We start from the raw sequence: 16631 nt of genomic DNA on the forward strand, positions 1-16631 counted from the left end.
AGCAATCCCTCATTGCCTAATCAGATGATGTTCCACAGCAATTTGACAAACTGACTTGTTAGAGAGGTGGCACCCCATGATGCTGCCACGTTGAAAGTCACTGAGCTCTTCAGTACGGGCCCTTCTACTGCCAATGTTTGTCTGTGGAGATTGCATGGGTGTGTGCTCGATTTTATACACCTGTTAGCAACAGTTGTGGCTGAAATAGCTGAATCCACTAATTTGAAGGGCCATACTTTTGGCCATGTAGTGTATTGTTTAAACCTCCCGCTTTGGGCTGGATGTGTCAATGAGTAGTTCATACATGCATAATTTATGTGCAGAATTACTGCCTTCCTTCAATTTGCCACGGAAGTGACTGTTTTCTTGAAGTTGTTCCATTCCCCCCCCTGGCAATCCAAATTCTAGCAAATGTACTTCAGCCACTCGCACCATTTTCCAATTAGGTTGCAGGGTTGGCCCAATGGCTCAGTGGACACGAGAGAGATAGCGAGAGAGAGAAATGACGTGGTGCACATATCTGGACATGCGAAGCAGTACGCAATTTTCGGGGAACACTTTTGGCCTGTGCATGCTAGTTTCAGAACTACTAGCAAAAAAATTATACAAAAGTACCATTTTTGTAGATTGAATAATGTTATTTTCCCTTCCCCATAACGGAATAAAATGTTACCTTGTGCATTTTTTCACCCCGTCCAGTGGGTGGCGGCAATGCATATTTTGCTTAATATTCGCCACAAAACCTCACCGAAGTAGTAGTAAACGGAAGTAAGCATTGACCATTTACAATTTTCACGTTAGCGGTTTGTTGTTGTTATTTATACATTTATTAACGCCATGGAACTCAAAATATTACTAATTTAACTGCATATCATCACATACTTGCACCAGGTAGTCTTAAATTTGCGTTGGAGACAGGACTTGGTTGATATTGTCTAGGTAAACTAGCTGCAAACGTTAACGTTAGCTAACAATGGCTGACTGTGTGGTTTTTCACACTCAAATAGCCTCCATCATGGAGGTGTTAGCGAATGCAGCCGTGGCAAATATCTGTAAACTCGTAGATGACGACTATGCAGTGTTTCGTATGGAAATAAATCAAAGCCAGAAAGAAAACAGGTCATTGCGGAGGAAACTACTAGAACTGAAGGTGGCACGGGAGCGCGCTGAGAGGACAATGCGAGAGCGCGTCCTCGCCATTCGTCCCAGTAGTGTCAAGATCTCCGACCGATACAGAGGAACCGCAAGAGGTACATTTTGCAAGGCAGAGGGTACGGGGACTGTCGCCCCGGTGCCCTCTGTGTCTTTCGATGTGGTTAACCAAAATTGGAGCTTGGTCCGTTTTTGGATACTATGCAATATTTCACACCTGATCCAAATTAAAAGGTGTGCAGTCAAAATCTGATTGAAATTAAATGGAACGACCTAATATTTTATTCTAACTAAATTATTGATTTACTGCACTTCCCATTATTTACTCAATGAAAACAAAGTGATGCATGGAACATAATCAATCAATTGTATGTCAAGAAGTTATGAAATGTTTTACCTACATCTGTGTCAATAGTGTATATTAAGCTACACTGTTGAGCACTGACAGTAGCTAACCTAAGCACCTCTTTCCACCCCATCAATCTCTCAGGGGAAGGAAATCTCACTGGAGGCCACAGGAGCTTTGTGAAGCCAGCAGCACACAAAACATGGAAAGATGACCAACCAATCACTGTTGATGAGGGGATTGGAACCTCAACCCAGCACGTTATCATGATAGAGGTCAGTGGAATAGTGTTGCATGAAATATTAGTTACTTTGTAAATCAAATGTGGCCGTTTACTTCAGAAAGGCTCCCCTCAGGTATTCACTGTCTTACATGTACATCCTCATGTATCTGCCATAGGGGAGATTGTCAGACTTCCCTACAACATTGTTATCCAATTCAACTCATGTACCAGTAATAACCTCCCCTCTTCTTGTGCCAGTCTGCAGAGGCTGCAGGTCCTGGGGTCAAGCTGGAGAGGTCTGAAAGAGAGGAGGACCCATTGCACAGCAGAGACACCCAGACTCGAGCGGTGGTAGAGCCCCATGTAGCCACAAAGGACCCCCCCACCATCACCCCAGCGCAGCCCAGGACCCGACACAGAATCACGGAGGTCAGTGGAACGCAGAACGCCGTCCTCAAGTCAGAGACAGACACGGATACTTTAACTGTAACACACAGGCTCTTACGCACAGGATCTGACCACAGATCAGACCCAGAGAGACTGGGGAGGGGGCCACTGCGCTATCCTCCTGCTCCCGGCACAGATTACTTACCGGTATTTCACCAGAGCCAGAGGATGGTTCATTCCCGTGGAGATGGTGAAATGTTAGACACTGCTGGTGATGATCCGTCTTGTTCTTACACTACAGAGATGGACCCTGGCAACATATCCTTGGGTTTAGAGACACATACTGATCTGTCTAGAGGGGACTGGAACCGGTACAGTAGTAGTGTATACTCTGAAGGGTGCCTAGATAAGAAAGGGGAGGGTCTGGTTGTAGATGAGGTGACTGTGAAAGTGGAGGGCGACGCTCCTATGACATGGAATGTAGACAAGACTCACTTAGGAGAAGGATACTCACAAGGAAGAGATTTCTTAGATTACAGGGAAAGTTTGGAGACAAATCCAAATGTCACAACCCACTCTCCTTTACACACGGTCAGGGATCGCGAGTCAGTGTCCACGTCGATGGGACCTTCCGATTCACACGATCACGTCCTTTTCGATCAGGTATTGAACTCAAAGGGCCAAAAGGCCAAGGGGAGGGGAGGGGGAGCAACATCAGGCAATAGTAAAGAGAAACGGTTCCTCTGCATGTTCTGTAACAAAGGCTTCAGCTGCCTCCAGAAGGTGGAGATCCACCAGAGGGTCCACACAGGGGAGAAACCCTACAGCTGTACGCAGTGTCATATGCGCTTCGCTGAGGCTGGCAACCTGAAGAGGCACCAGAGGGTCCACACAGGGGAGAAACCCTTTGGCTGTACCCAGTGTCACATGCGCTTCGCCCAGGCTGGTCACCTGAAGAGACACCAGAGGGTCCACACAGGGGAGAAATCTTACAGCTGACTCCATTGTGAGAAGAGATTCTCCTGGAAGAGCTTCTCAGACGGGAGCTACCACCAGCAGAAAAAACATTCCACTCTATAACATAGAAAGCAACTATTCGTCTCAGTAGCTTCTGATGTTAAGTTCAAACACTGCATTAAAGACAACAATTAATTTTCATTATTGTCATCAGAAAATATCATTTGACACAACGAGAGTAACAGATTTCAGTGTTGAATATTTCTGGGTAGAATATTGCATCCAGACATTGTGTGATATACACTGAGTGCACAAAACATTAACACCTGCTCTTTCCATGGCATAGACTGATCAGATGAAAGCTATGATCCCTTATTGATATCACTTAAATCCACTTCAATCAGTGGAGATGAAGGGGGGAGACCGGTAGAAGGATTTTTAAGCGTTAAAGACAATTGAGAAATGGATTGTGTATGTGTGCCATTCAGAGGGTGAATGGGAAAGACAAAAGATTTAAGTGCTTTTGAAAGGGGTATGGAAGTAGGTGCCAGGCACACTGGCTTGTGTCAAGAACTGCAACACTGCAGTTTTCGATGTGTATGAAGACTGGTCCACAACCCAAAGGACATCCAGCCAACTTGACAGAACTATAAGAAGCATTGGAGTCAACATGGGCCAGCATCCCTGTGGAATGCTTTCGACACCTTGTAGAGTCTATACCCAAATTGAGGCTGTTTCTGAGACAAAAGGGGGGGGTGGGCACGCAACTCAATATTAGGAAGGTGTCTGTTTTGTAAAAAGTCTTACATAGTGTGTTTGATTTTAACATGTATTGACTCAGGGTTTGAATACTTATCTAATCAAGATATATTATGTTATTTTTTTCAATCTTAAAAGTCAAGTGTTAGAATTTTTCTTCCACTTTGACAGAGTATTTTGTGTTGATCATTGACACAGAAAAACACAATTAAATCAATTTTAATCCCTCTTTGTAACACAGCAAAATGTGGAAAAAGTCAAGTGGTGTGAATACTTTCTGAAGGCACTACTTAATTTCTATAAGGTGCTATATTGTGCTTGAACGTTGTAGGCTAAATGCCTATTTCATTACTTCCATACAACTATTTAATTTTTCCCCCAAGACACTTGTATTGATAAAATGAATGCAATTGATCAAGCAGATTTGTAGTGGAGACATGTGCATGTGGTGGTTTTCATATGTTGTATTTCAAATGAGTTTGTTTAATAAAAACCCAAAAAATATTCTAATACTTTTTTTTATTATCATTGAGATGATCTTTAATATACATCGCATCTGATCTCACCCTATTCTGCATAAGCACGACTGCACGTTATATGCATACCGGCACACTAGCAAACACCTACTGTACACGTCAAAATAGTTTAGTCAGGTTTGTCTGATGATGACTTTTGACTTATCATAGCTGACTTATTTACCCACAACAACCTATTTATGTCCACCATGATGGGTTTAACAACAATTAAGTCATTCTGTGACTACAGTATACAGTGCCTTGCGAAAGTATTCGGCCCCCTTGAACTTTGCGACCTTTTGCCACATTTCAGGCTTCAAACATAAAGATATAAAACTGCATTTTTTTGTGAAGAATCAACAACAAGTGGGACACAATTGTGAAGTGGAACGACATTTATTGGATATTTCAAACTTTTTTAACAAATCAAAAACTGAAAAATTGGGTGTGCAAAATTATTCAGCCCCTTTACTTTCAGTGCAGCAAACTCTCTCCAGAAGTTCAGTGAGGATCTCTGAATGATCCAATGTTGACCTAAATGACTAATGATGATAAATACAATCCACCTGTGTGTAATCAAGTCTCCGTATAAATGCACCTGCACTGTGATAGTCTCAGAGGTCCGTTAAAAGCGCAGAGAGCATCATGAAGAACAAGGAACACACCAGGCAGGTCCGAGATACTGTTGTGAAGAAGTTTAAAGCCGGATTTGGATACAAAAAGATTTCCCAAGCTTTAAACATCCCAAGGAGCACTGTGCAAGCGATAATATTGAAATGGAAGGAGTATCAGACCACTGCAAATCTACCAAGACCTGGCCGTCCCTCTAAACTTTCAGCTCATACAAGGAGAAGACTGATCAGAGATGCAGCCAAGAGGCCCATGATCACTCTGGATGAACTGCAGAGATCTACAGCTGAGGTGGGAGACTCTGTCCATAGGACAACAATCAGTCGTATATTGCACAAATCTGGCCTTTATGGAAGAGTGGCAAGAAGAAAGCCATTTCTTAAAGATATCCATAAAAAGTGTCGTTTAAAGTTTGCCACAAGCCACCTGGGAGACACACCAAACATGTGGAAGAAGGTGCTCTGGTCAGATGAAACCAAAATTGAACTTTTTGGCAACAATGCAAAACGTTATGTTTGGCGTAAAAGCAACACAGCTCATCACCCTGAACACACCATCCCCACTGTCAAACATGGTGGTGGCAGCATCATGGTTTGGGCCTGCTTTTCTTCAGCAGGGACAGGGAAGATGGTTAAAATTGATGGGAAGATGGATGGAGCCAAATACAGGACCATTCTGGAAGAAAACCTGATGGAGTCTGCAAAAGACCTGAGACTGGGACGGAGATTTGTCTTCCAACAAGACAATGATCCAAAACATAAAGCAAAATCTACAATGGAATGGTTCAAAAATAAACATATCCAGGTGTTAGAATGGCCAAGTCAAAGTCCAGACCTGAATCCAATCGAGAATCTGTGGAAAGAACTGAAAACTGCTGTTCACAAATGCTCTCCATCCAACCTCACTGAGCTCGAGCTGTTTTGCAAGGAGGAATGGGAAAAAAATTAAATCTCTCGATGTGCAAAACTGATAGAGACATACCCCAAGCGACTTACAGCTGTAATCGCAGCAAAAGGTGGCGCTACAAAGTATTAACTTAAGGGGGCTGAATAATTTTGCACGCCCAATTTTTCAGTTTTTGATTTGTTACAAAAAGTTTGAAATATCCAATAAATGTTGTTCCACTTCATGATTGTGTCCCACTTGTTGTTGATTCTTCACAAAAAAATACAGTTTTATATCTTTATGTTTGAAGCCTGAAATGTGGCAAAAGGTCGCAAAGTTCAAGGGGGCCGAATACTTTCGCAAGGCACTGTAGGACTCAAACGTAGTTGGGATGGGTAAACACTCCATGTTGAAGGTGTGTTTATCTGTGTGTACATACCTGAGGGAGTGTGTCCGTAATCTGTATCACCTCTCTATTCAAGGAGGGGGGTCCAGAGGTGATGCGGGTGAAGGAGGTGGTGTGTGAGGAGGGTCAGGGGAACAATGGTCATGGAGGACAACCAGACTACACCTCCTCCTGAACCCACAGAGGAACTGGCTGAGCAGCACAGGACCACACACAATCTCACTGAGGTGAGCCAACTGTGAACTATTGTCTGAATGGTATTAGGTCAGGTCTTGATACATTTTGTCTTAAGTGTAGGAACATACCTTTTGAATTTAAAAAACTTTCACGCCCTGACCTTAGTTATCTTTGTTTTCTTTATTATTTTGGTTAGGTCAGGGTGTGACTAGGGTGGGTATGTTAGTTTTTGTATTGTCTAGGGTTTTTTGTATATCTAGTTTTTTTTGTAAGTCTAGGTATTTGTATGTCTATGGTGGCCTGAATTGGTTCCCAATCAGAGGCAGCTGTTTATCGTTGTCTCTGATTGGGGACCATATTTAGGTAGCCATATTCCCTTGGGTATTTTGTGGGTTCTGTCTATGTATAGTTGCCTGTCTGCACTAGTTGTATAGCTTCACGTTTCGTTCGGTCATTTTGTTAGTTTGTTCAGTGTTCATTCTAAAATAAAGAGGAATGTACGTATACCACGCTGCACCTTGGTCTCCTTACGACGGATGTGACAAAAACAGTGTGTGAATTGCTTTGCCATACTTTTTGCAGTATTACTTCAGTGCCTTGTTGCAAACAGGATGCATGTTTTGGAATATTTTAACCTGTACAGGCTTCCTTCTTTTCACTCTGCAATTAGGTTAGTATTGTGGACTAACTACAATGTTGTTGATCCATCCTCAGTTTAATGGCTGTGATAAGAGAAAACTATGTAACTGTTTTAAACTCACCATGGTGAAATCCCTGAGCGTTTTTTCCCCTCTCCGGCAACTGAGTTATAAAGGACGCCTGTATCTTCGTAGTAACTGGGTGTATTGATACACCACCTAAAGTGTAATTAATAACTTCACACATCATGTTAAACCCTATTATTGCACACAAAGTGACTCCATGCAACTTATGTGACTTGCTATGCACAGTTTTACTCCTGAACTTTTAGGCTGAAATTTAGGCTTGTCATAAAGGGTTGACTCGACATTTCAGCTTTTCATGAATTTGTAAACATTTCGGAAAACATAATTCCACTTTGACATTATGGGGTTTTGTGTGTAGGCCAGTGACAAAACATCTAAATGTAGTCCATTTTAAATTCAAGCTGTAACACAACAAAATGTGGAAAAAGTCCAGGGGTGTGAATACTGTATTTTAAGGAAGTGAGCTCAGCTAATTTATCAAAGAAGGGGGAGAGAAAACGGGAGAGGAGCAACCTGGAGTGATGGACAGGAGGGAGGATGTAAATGATGCATTGGATGCACCATTTACCATGGCAGATATGAAGACAGCAATAGGCAAGGCTGGGTTAACTTCACCTGGGAAAGATGAGGTTTGCTATGTCATATTGGCCCATCTCAGCGATGAGGCGCTGGATAATGTATTGGGCCTGTACAACAGAGTGTGGGAGGAAGGGAAACTACCAGCCAGCTGAGTGTGGGAGGAAGGGAAACTACTGGCCAGCTGAGTGTGGGAGGAAGGGAAACTACTGGCTAGCTGAGTGTGGGAGGAAGGGAAACTACCGGCCAGCTGAGTATGGGAGGAAGGGAAATTACCGGCCAGCTGGAAGGAGGCAGTAGTGGTAGCAATCCAGAAACCCAACAAGCTATCGGCCAATAGCCCTAACATCTCATGTATGTAAGATTATGGAACGTATGATTACGGAGAGACTAACTTACTTCCTGGAGAACAGGGAGTTAATATCGCCACATCAGAGTGGGTTCAGGAAGGGGAACTATGGACCCAGTGCTCTGCTTAGAAGCAGAGGTCAGGAAGGCCCAGGTCAACAAGAGGTGGTTGTGGCGGTGTTTTTTTGATGTGGAAGGCGTATGATATGATGTTGAAGGAGGGGTTGCTAATCAAGCTTGACCTTATGGGTGTAGAACGGTCAACTGTTTGGAAGGTCTCTCCAGGTGAGGGTGGGGAAATCTCTATCAGGCAGCTACTTGGTGGATAACGGTACACCGCAGGGGAGCGTGATTTAGTCCTCTTTTGTTCTCAAATCAATATCAATGATATTTACTCTCAGGTAGGCCAGATTATTGGAAGGTCTTTATTTGCAGATGGGGCTTAGTGGAAGAAATGTATCATACACAGTTAAGATATAGATGAGGTGGAGAGGTGGTCATTAAAGTAGGGATTCAGATTATCTGTAGAGAAGTCAGACGGTGTTCTTTACCATGAGGAAGGTTGGAGATGAGGTATGCCTGAGGTTGTATGGGAGAAACTTGGAGAGGCTGGGAGCCTTCAGGTTCCTAGGGGTGTACTTTGACACTAGGCTGACCTGGGCAGAACACATTGAGAGAGTGGTGAGAAATTTCTGAAGGTTCTGAATGTGATGCACTGTCTGACAGGGTTGGAGTGGGGGGCTGGGCGTTCCTCACTGAGGACAATGTATGTACCACTGATTCAATCTGCGATAGACCTTGGCAGTATAGCGTATGGTTCGGCAGCCAGGATATCACTGGAAAGTTTAGATATCATACAGGCACAAGGACTCAATATGAATCCGGACAGAGTAGTAGTTTGCTCTGTCGCATGTCATCAGTATTGATAAGTCTGCAGTCCTTTAGCTCACGCAGCACCAGACAAGATCCGCTGTATGAGGTACTACAAACCCATGGCCGAGTGAAACAGATGGGTATACAGACAAGATTTACTTGGGTCCCAGCCCATGTGGGGGTGGAGGGGAACGAGGCAGCTGAGGTTCTGGCTAAACAGGCGTTTTAGGAGTAGTGAGGTGGACGTTACAGTTCCAATGAGCAAGGCAGAGGCAAAAGGGCCCAGCCGTAGAAAAATGCTTATTGAAATTCTTCAATAAGCATATGCCAGTTTAGGTCACCTAACAGTACGAATTCTGAAGAGTGATGGGGGTCAATGAATTCACATATGGTGTCCAGGGCACAGCTGAGGGGGGTCTATAACAAGTGGCAACAGTGAGAGACTTATTTCTGGAAAGGTGGATTTTTAAAAGTAGAAGCTCGAACTGTTTGGGCACAGACCTGGATAGTATGACAGAACTCTGCAGGCTATCTCTGCAGTAGATTGCAACTCTTCCCCCTTTGGCAGTTCTATCTTGACGGAAAATGTTGTTGTTGGGGATGGACATTTCAGAATTTTTGTTGGCCTTCCTCAGCCAGGATTCAGACACGACTAGGACATCAGGGTTGGCAGAGTGTGCTAAAGCAGTGAATAAAACAAACTTAGGACAGAGGCTTTTGATGTTAACATGCATGAAACCAAGGCTTTTACGGTTACAATATTCACAATGAAAATCTGTCACCAATTGGGATGGAAACCTAGGTAGCTCCTCTCTGAGAACCTCTTCCCGCAATCCTTTGGTCATTTCAGTTCTGATCGAAAAGGAAGTGGCCGTGTGCACATCGATGTGCACACTGGGTCGCGATCTCTGAATGCGTGTAAAGGGGAGTGGTTGGCGCCATTTAGATTTGTCTCTAAGCTTCCCCTGTAATCTAAGAAATCTCTGCCCTGTGAGAGTCACCTAGGAGACGGACAATTTTCATTCCATGTGGGTCGAGCGTCACCCTCCACTTTCACCTCTACCACTATAGCCTCCCCTTTATTATCTTGGCAGCCTTCAGAGTATACACTACTAATGTACTGGTTCCAGTCCCCTCTAGACAGATCAGTCTGTGTCTCTAAATCCAAGCGCATGTTGCCAGGGTCCATCTCTGTAGTGTAAGAACAAGACGGATCATTGACAGTCTGACGCGTCACCCAAGTCCAGATGGGAATGAATAGTCCTCGGGCTTGGGTTACCGTAAAGTAAATACTCTGAGCTGGAAGCAGGACAGCCCAGTGGCCCCTGCACCAATCTCTCTGAGTCTGATCTGTGGTCAGATCTTGTGTGTAAGTGCCTTTGTGTTACAGTTAAGGTCTCAATGTCTGTCTCTGACTTGAGGACGGCGTTCGGCATACCACTGACCTCCGTGATGCTGCGTTTTTTCTGGTGCTGGGGCATGGCAGCAGTCGCAAGGTCCTTCGTGGTTACAGGGGGCGCCACTCCAGCTGCTGCTCCAGTCTGAATGTCTCTGCTGTGTCGTGGGTCCTCTCCTTCAGTCCTCTACCGCTTGATCAGAGATGATCCTCCAAGACCTGTAGCCTGACAAGAAGAGAGGTGGTAATTATCAGTACATGAGTTGACCTGGATAACAATGTCATAGGGAAGTCTCACAAACTCCCCTATAGCAGATAAATAAGGATGTACATGTAAGTAAATGAATAGCTGAGCGGTGTCTTTCTGAAATAAACTGGCCACATTTGATGTACTGTCATTTTTTATGTCACGCTATGATACTAACCTCTATCATGGTAACGTGCTGGGTTGAAGTTCCACTCGCCTCAATAGCTGTGGTTTGGTGATCTCTCAACGCGTTTTGTCCCGCTGGCTTCACAAAGCTCCTGTCGCCTCCAGTGAGATGTACTTCACCTGAGAGTGATTGGTGGGAAAAGGGGTGGTTAAGTTAGGTACTGTTAATGCTCAACGCTATATTGTACACTCTTGACAGATGCCGTGTCCGAATACCCCATACTTGCGTCCTAAATAGTAGGCCGTTTGAGTGTTGTGAAAATGTTACGTTTGATAGTATGTGCATTTTCAAAAAACGACTATGCTTTAAAATGTCAGGATGTAATACTCATTTCGGCTCTTCATCTTGTAGAATTCGCCGCACACATTTCAGGAATTTTACAGCCACAACGCATTGGAAGAGGGGCAATAGCGAAGCTTCTGCGGTGGTGTTCAAATGTAAGTAGTTTTTGTTTTCCTTAACATTATCACTAATGTTTCCTCATAACGTTACATCTTTGAAAACAGATCTGCCGTGCCTTTCAATAGTGTGTGACTGCGGCCCGCAATTCGGGGCGTTCCTGCATGTGGGCATTGCAGGAACCCCCCTTTAGTGCATCCCATTGGGTTCTGCATGAACGCCCCCCATCGAGCATCCCATTGATATTTTGGATTTCCCCTGATTGTTTGTGATTAAAATGTGGGTCAAAAGGGAAATAAAGGTATATCTGAGTTTTTTCACACTGTCTACCAGTGTCCTAGCTAGCTACCTGTGTCACCCCCACCTGTGCACCGGAGTCCTCCTTGCTAGTTTCACCTGTGTCTAGCTAGCACACAGTGTCGCCCCTGCCACATTCTTTGTACTGGAGTCCTCTTTGCTAGCTAGCCAGCTAGCTAGCATGCAGTGTATTTCGCTCCCGCCTGCCCTCACCATCGTTAACAGAACTGCAAGAAAACCACGCTGGACAGGCGGGAGCAAAGGACACTGTCTACCGGTGTACTAGCTAGTTACTGTTGTGCCCCTGCCTTTTCGTCTGTGGGGTTTATCGGCGCTTGGCATCCAACGTTATGGTGAATTACCGCCACTTACTGTACAGGAGCACCCCCACCTCCCGCATGTATATCGGAGCTTAGAAATGGACCACTAGAAGTATAACGAGGGGTTCCTGCAGATGTAGAAATGCCCACATGCAGAAACAACCCGAATAGCAGGCCGCAGTTGCTCCCTTCTCGTGCCTTTAGCTAGTTACCTGAATTTATAGGACTGGAAGTTATAACTGTTAGAACAGTAACATTACCTACAAGGTTATCTGCTTGCTGTTGAGCAACAAGTTCATATTTAACATTAGCTTAGTTTCTAGCTATCTACTTGTTTGCAAACTGTTGCTGGGTCTGATGACAATACCATACATTTAATTCAGTGGCAAACACGACAGTTTGATAAAGTATGTGGCAGTCTAGCTATCTACAGAAAGTTCACAACTCTACTTTTCTCATGTTTTGGTTAATGTTGTACTTCATCATATACAGATGGCGCCGACAGATATGGTAGCTCTGCTTCTAGCTCCTAAGCAACAAAATACAGAGAAGTATCCTAGTCCGACTCAGGAGGCGTGCACACTATCCACCGCTTCCGAGTATATTACTCACTCATGTTCAGTCTCTGGATAATAAAGTAGACAAGCTCAGGGGGAGGATCTCCTTCCAGAGAGACATCGGGGATTGTAACATACTCTGTTTCACGGAAACATGGCTCTCTCGGGATATACTGCCCCGGTCCGTACAGCCAGCTGGGTTCTCAGTACAATGCGCAGACAGGAAAAAATAACTCTCAAGAAAGGAAGAAAGGCGGGGGTGTATATTTCATGATTGCGATAACATAAAGAAACTCAAGTCCTTTTGTTTATCTGATCTAGAAAACCGCAATCAAATGCAGACCGGATTACCTCCCAAGAGAAATCTCTTCGGTTATAGTTACAGACGTGTATATTCCCCCTCAAGCCGATACCACAACGGCCCTCAAAGAACTACACTGGACTTTATGCAAACTGGAAACCACATATAGGTAGCTGGGGATTTTAACAAAGCAAATTTGAGGAAAACACTACCGTAGTTCTACCAACACATTGGCTGCAGTACTCTCTCTGGAAAAACATTGGACCACTGCTACTCAACTTTCGAATTGCCTACAAGGCCCTCCCCCGCCCTCCCTTCGGCAAATCTGATCACGGCTCCATTTTGCTCCCCCCTTCCTATAAACAGAAACTCAAAACAGGAAGTACCCGTGCTAAGGTCTATTCAACGCTAATCTGACCAATCGGAATCCATGCTTCAAGATTGTTTTGATCACACGGACTGGGATATGTTCTGGGTAGACTCTGAGGAATAACATCGACAAATACACGGATACGGTGACTGAGTTCATCAGGAAGTGTATAGGAGATGTTGTACCCACTGTGACTATTAAAACCTACCCAAACCAGGAACCGTGGATAGATGGCAGCATTCGCGCAAAAGTGAAAGCGCGAACCACCGCATTTAACCATGGCAAGGTGGCTGTTAATATGGCCGAATATAAACAGTGTAGTTATTCCCTCCGTAAGTAAATCAAACAGGCAAAACGTCAGTACCGAGACAAAGTAAGAGTCGCAATTCAACGGCTCAGACACGAGACATATGTGGCAGGGTCTACAGACAATCACGGACTACAAAGGGAAAACCAGCCATGTCGCGGACACCGACGTCTTGCTTCCAGATAAGATCAACACTTTCTTTGCCATCTTTGAGGATAACACAGTGCTACCAACGCGGCCCGCTACCAAGGACTGTGGGCTCTCCTTCTCCGTGGCCGATGAGAGTAAGATATTTAAGCGGGTTAACCCTTGCAAGGCTGCCGGCCCAGACGGCATCACTAGCCACGTCCTCTGAGAATGCGCAGACCAGCTGGCTGGAGTGTTTACGGACATATTCAATCTCTCCTTATCCCAGTCTGCTGTCCCCACTTCAAGATGTCCACCATTGTTCCTGTACCCAAAGGTAACTGAACTACATGACTATCGCCCCATAGCGCTCACTTCTCGCACCATTAAGTGCTTTGAGAGGCTAGTTAAGGATCATATCACCACTACCTTACCTGAGACCCTAGACCCACTTCAATTTGCTTACTGCCCCAATAGATCCACATACGATGCAATCACCATCACACTGCCCTATCCCATCTGGACAAGTGGAATACCTATGTAAGAATGCTGTTCATTGACTATAGCTCAGCATTCAACACTATAGTATCCTCCAAGCTCATCATTAAGCTCGGGCCCTGGGTCTGAAGCCTGCCTTGTGCACCTGGGTCCTGGACTTCCTGGCGGGCCACCCCCAGGTGGTGAAGGAAGGAAACAACACCTCCACTTCGCTGATCCTCAACACAGTGATATGCCTGTGGCTTTTTGCAAGAGGAATTTGTTCTTAATTGACCTGCCTGGTAAAATTGTTTTTTAAATGTATATATTTATATATGTAGCAAAGTTATAACGGGGATTATTGCACCTATGTGAAGCTAGCCACAATAAAATTAGCCACGATCGTGGAATTTGCGGTTTCCCTTCAAAATAAAAGTCCCCCATTGGAAGTGATGATACAAGTGTAACTGATACATATAGAAGAAGCATGCCATATTTGCCCTAGCTATTGCTAAACATGGTCGGAATGTTATATAAAAATAAACAAAAGACAATAATTTGACAAATGTTTTAAATCGCACTTTATTGGACTTCATAATTGCATTGGGGGCATTCGTATATGCAATGTACAGCCTTACCTATGAATCTGGGGTCCATGAAATGGGGTGACACCCACCGATTACAATTCTGAAGAGAATACACAAATATTAGCATCATAACTCATATTAGGTAACTTTAACTGTGGGAAATTACCACAGTATTCAATCTATTGAAGATTCATATTGCAATGTACAGCCTTACCTATGGATCTTGGGTACATGAAATGCGATATCAGTCTACCCTGTGACAACCACAGAATACAACTGTTTAGAGTTTTCACAAATATTAGCATCGTAGCTCTTATTGCGGGACTCTGAAACCACTGAAATGAGCCCCTTTAAGCTCACCGGTCAACCCACTATGTATTTAACATTCATATTGCAATGTACAGCCTTACCTATGGATTCTGGGTCCATGAAATGGCGTATCAGCCTACTCAGTGATGCCAACAGATTACAATTAGGTAGAGTTCACACAAATATTCGCATCGTAGCTCATATTAGGGAACTTGGGAAATCATCTCACTATTCAGCCTTTTGAACATTCATAATGTAATGTACAACCTTACCCCATTTCATGGACCCAAGATCCATAGGTATCGTCCTTTGACATAGGTAAGTATTGCGTACTATTCAAAAACTGACAGACACAATTCTGAGTTACACATCTGAACACGTGTGCAGAGGAGAACCGTGCGACAGCCCCGCAGCCTCAGCCTTCTGCAAAATGTACCTCTTGCCATTCCGCTGTCGGTCGTGAATCTTGAGACGACTGGCGAGGACGCGCTCCCGTACCACCTTAATTTCCAGTAGCTGTATTTTCCTCCGCAATCCCGTTTTCTTTCCGGCTTTGAGTTATTTTCAAACGTAACACAGCATAGTCGTCTACGACTATGATATATCTGATATATCTGCCACGGCTGCATTCGCTAACACCTCCACCCTTGAGGCTATTTGAGTGTAAAAAACCATATAGTTTGCCATCGTTAGGTTAGCAGCTAGCTAGCTTTACCGAGAATCAACCAAGTTCCGTCTCCTTAAGCTCAAAGTTCTTGAAATGTTCCAAATTGACTGACCTTCATGTCTTAAAGCAATGATGGACTGTCGTTTCTCTTTGCTTATTTGAGCTGTTCTTGCCATAATATGGACTTGGTATTTTACCAAATAGGGCTATCTTCTGTATACCACCCCTACCTTGTCACAACACAACTGATTGGCTCAAAGGCATTATGAAGGAAAGAAATACCACAAATTCATTTTTAACAAGGCCACAGCTGTTAATTGAAATGCATTCCAGGTTCATCATGAAGCTGGTTGAGAGAATGCCAAGAGTGTGCAAAGCTGTCATCAAGGAAAAATAATCTAAAATATATTTTGATTTGATTAACACTTTTTTGGTTACGACATGATTCCAATTGTGTTATTTCATAGTTTTGATGTCTTCACTATTATTCTACAATGTAGGAAATGGTAAAAAATTAAGAAAAACCCTGGAATGAGTAGGGGTGTCCAAACCTTTGACTGGTACTGTATATACCACTATTTCATTAAAAAAAGACACCACCCTAGTCCACTACATTGACCCTAACTGATCCTACACCAGGCAGACTCTTTCGTTCAACACAACTTGTAACTCGCCTGCAGTAAAACCTTGTACACCCAAGTACTTCTTTGCAGCTGCCACCACAACATATATTTTCTGTGATTTACATTCCATTTCTGCGGCACAGTTGATAACCTTACTGAAGCACAAATTTGTATCACTATGTATTGGCCTAGGCCTACTACTCACACTTGACCCATCATCCTCTACTCTCTTCACTGCCTCAGTGTACGACACCTTCTGTTCTACTCTGACTCTGGCAGCCTCTCTCGCACTGGGCACTTCTGATCCCCAGCAACATGGGCACCCCCACAGTTGACACTAACATTCCTTCGGCCTATGCCCTCCTACACACTTCTCACATCTTGAATTCTACCTCCTACACACTGCTGCTGCAACATGACCATAAGCTTGGCATCTGAAACACCTTAGTGGGTTAGGCACATAAGCTCTCACGGGATAACTGACATATCCTAACATGAATTT

General features: G+C 44.0%; 1 protein-coding gene across 2 annotated transcripts; it reads left to right on the forward strand.

Annotated features, from left to right (window-relative positions):
- The first annotated feature begins 743 nt into the window (after positions 1–743).
- On the forward strand, positions 744–6941 carry LOC110498500 (uncharacterized). 2 transcript variants are annotated; one of them, XM_021575153.3, is made up of 4 exons: positions 744–1250; positions 1643–1773; positions 1980–2150; positions 6337–6941. In XM_021575153.3, exons 1-4 carry the CDS (start codon positions 974–976, stop codon positions 6433–6435), a joined length of 678 nt encoding a protein of 225 aa, XP_021430828.3. In that variant the 5' UTR covers positions 744–973; the 3' UTR covers positions 6436–6941. The 2 variants fall into 2 exon arrangements, with proteins under 2 accessions (XP_021430828.3, XP_021430827.3); XM_021575152.3 differs by lacking the exon at positions 6337–6941 and having other exon boundaries at positions 752–1250; positions 1980–4331.
- The last annotated feature ends 9690 nt before the right edge of the window (positions 6942–16631 follow it).

This window comes from Oncorhynchus mykiss, chromosome 19 (assembly GCF_057628025.1).
Source record: "Oncorhynchus mykiss isolate SJ-2025 chromosome 19, ASM5762802v1, whole genome shotgun sequence".
Taxonomy (NCBI): Eukaryota; Metazoa; Chordata; class Actinopteri; order Salmoniformes; family Salmonidae; genus Oncorhynchus; species Oncorhynchus mykiss.

Bases quoted from the DNA above. Each gene is read 5' to 3' on its own strand.
- LOC110498500 (XM_021575152.3), top strand. From the start codon at position 974: ATGGCTGACTGTGTGGTTTTTCACACTCAAATAGCCTCCATCATGGAG. The intron at 1,251-1,642 runs GTACATTTTGCA...TCAATCTCTCAG, and splicing joins ATACAGAGGAACCGCAAGAG to GGGAAGGAAATCTCACTGGA. The intron at 1,774-1,979 runs GTCAGTGGAATA...TTCTTGTGCCAG, and splicing joins AGCACGTTATCATGATAGAG to TCTGCAGAGGCTGCAGGTCC.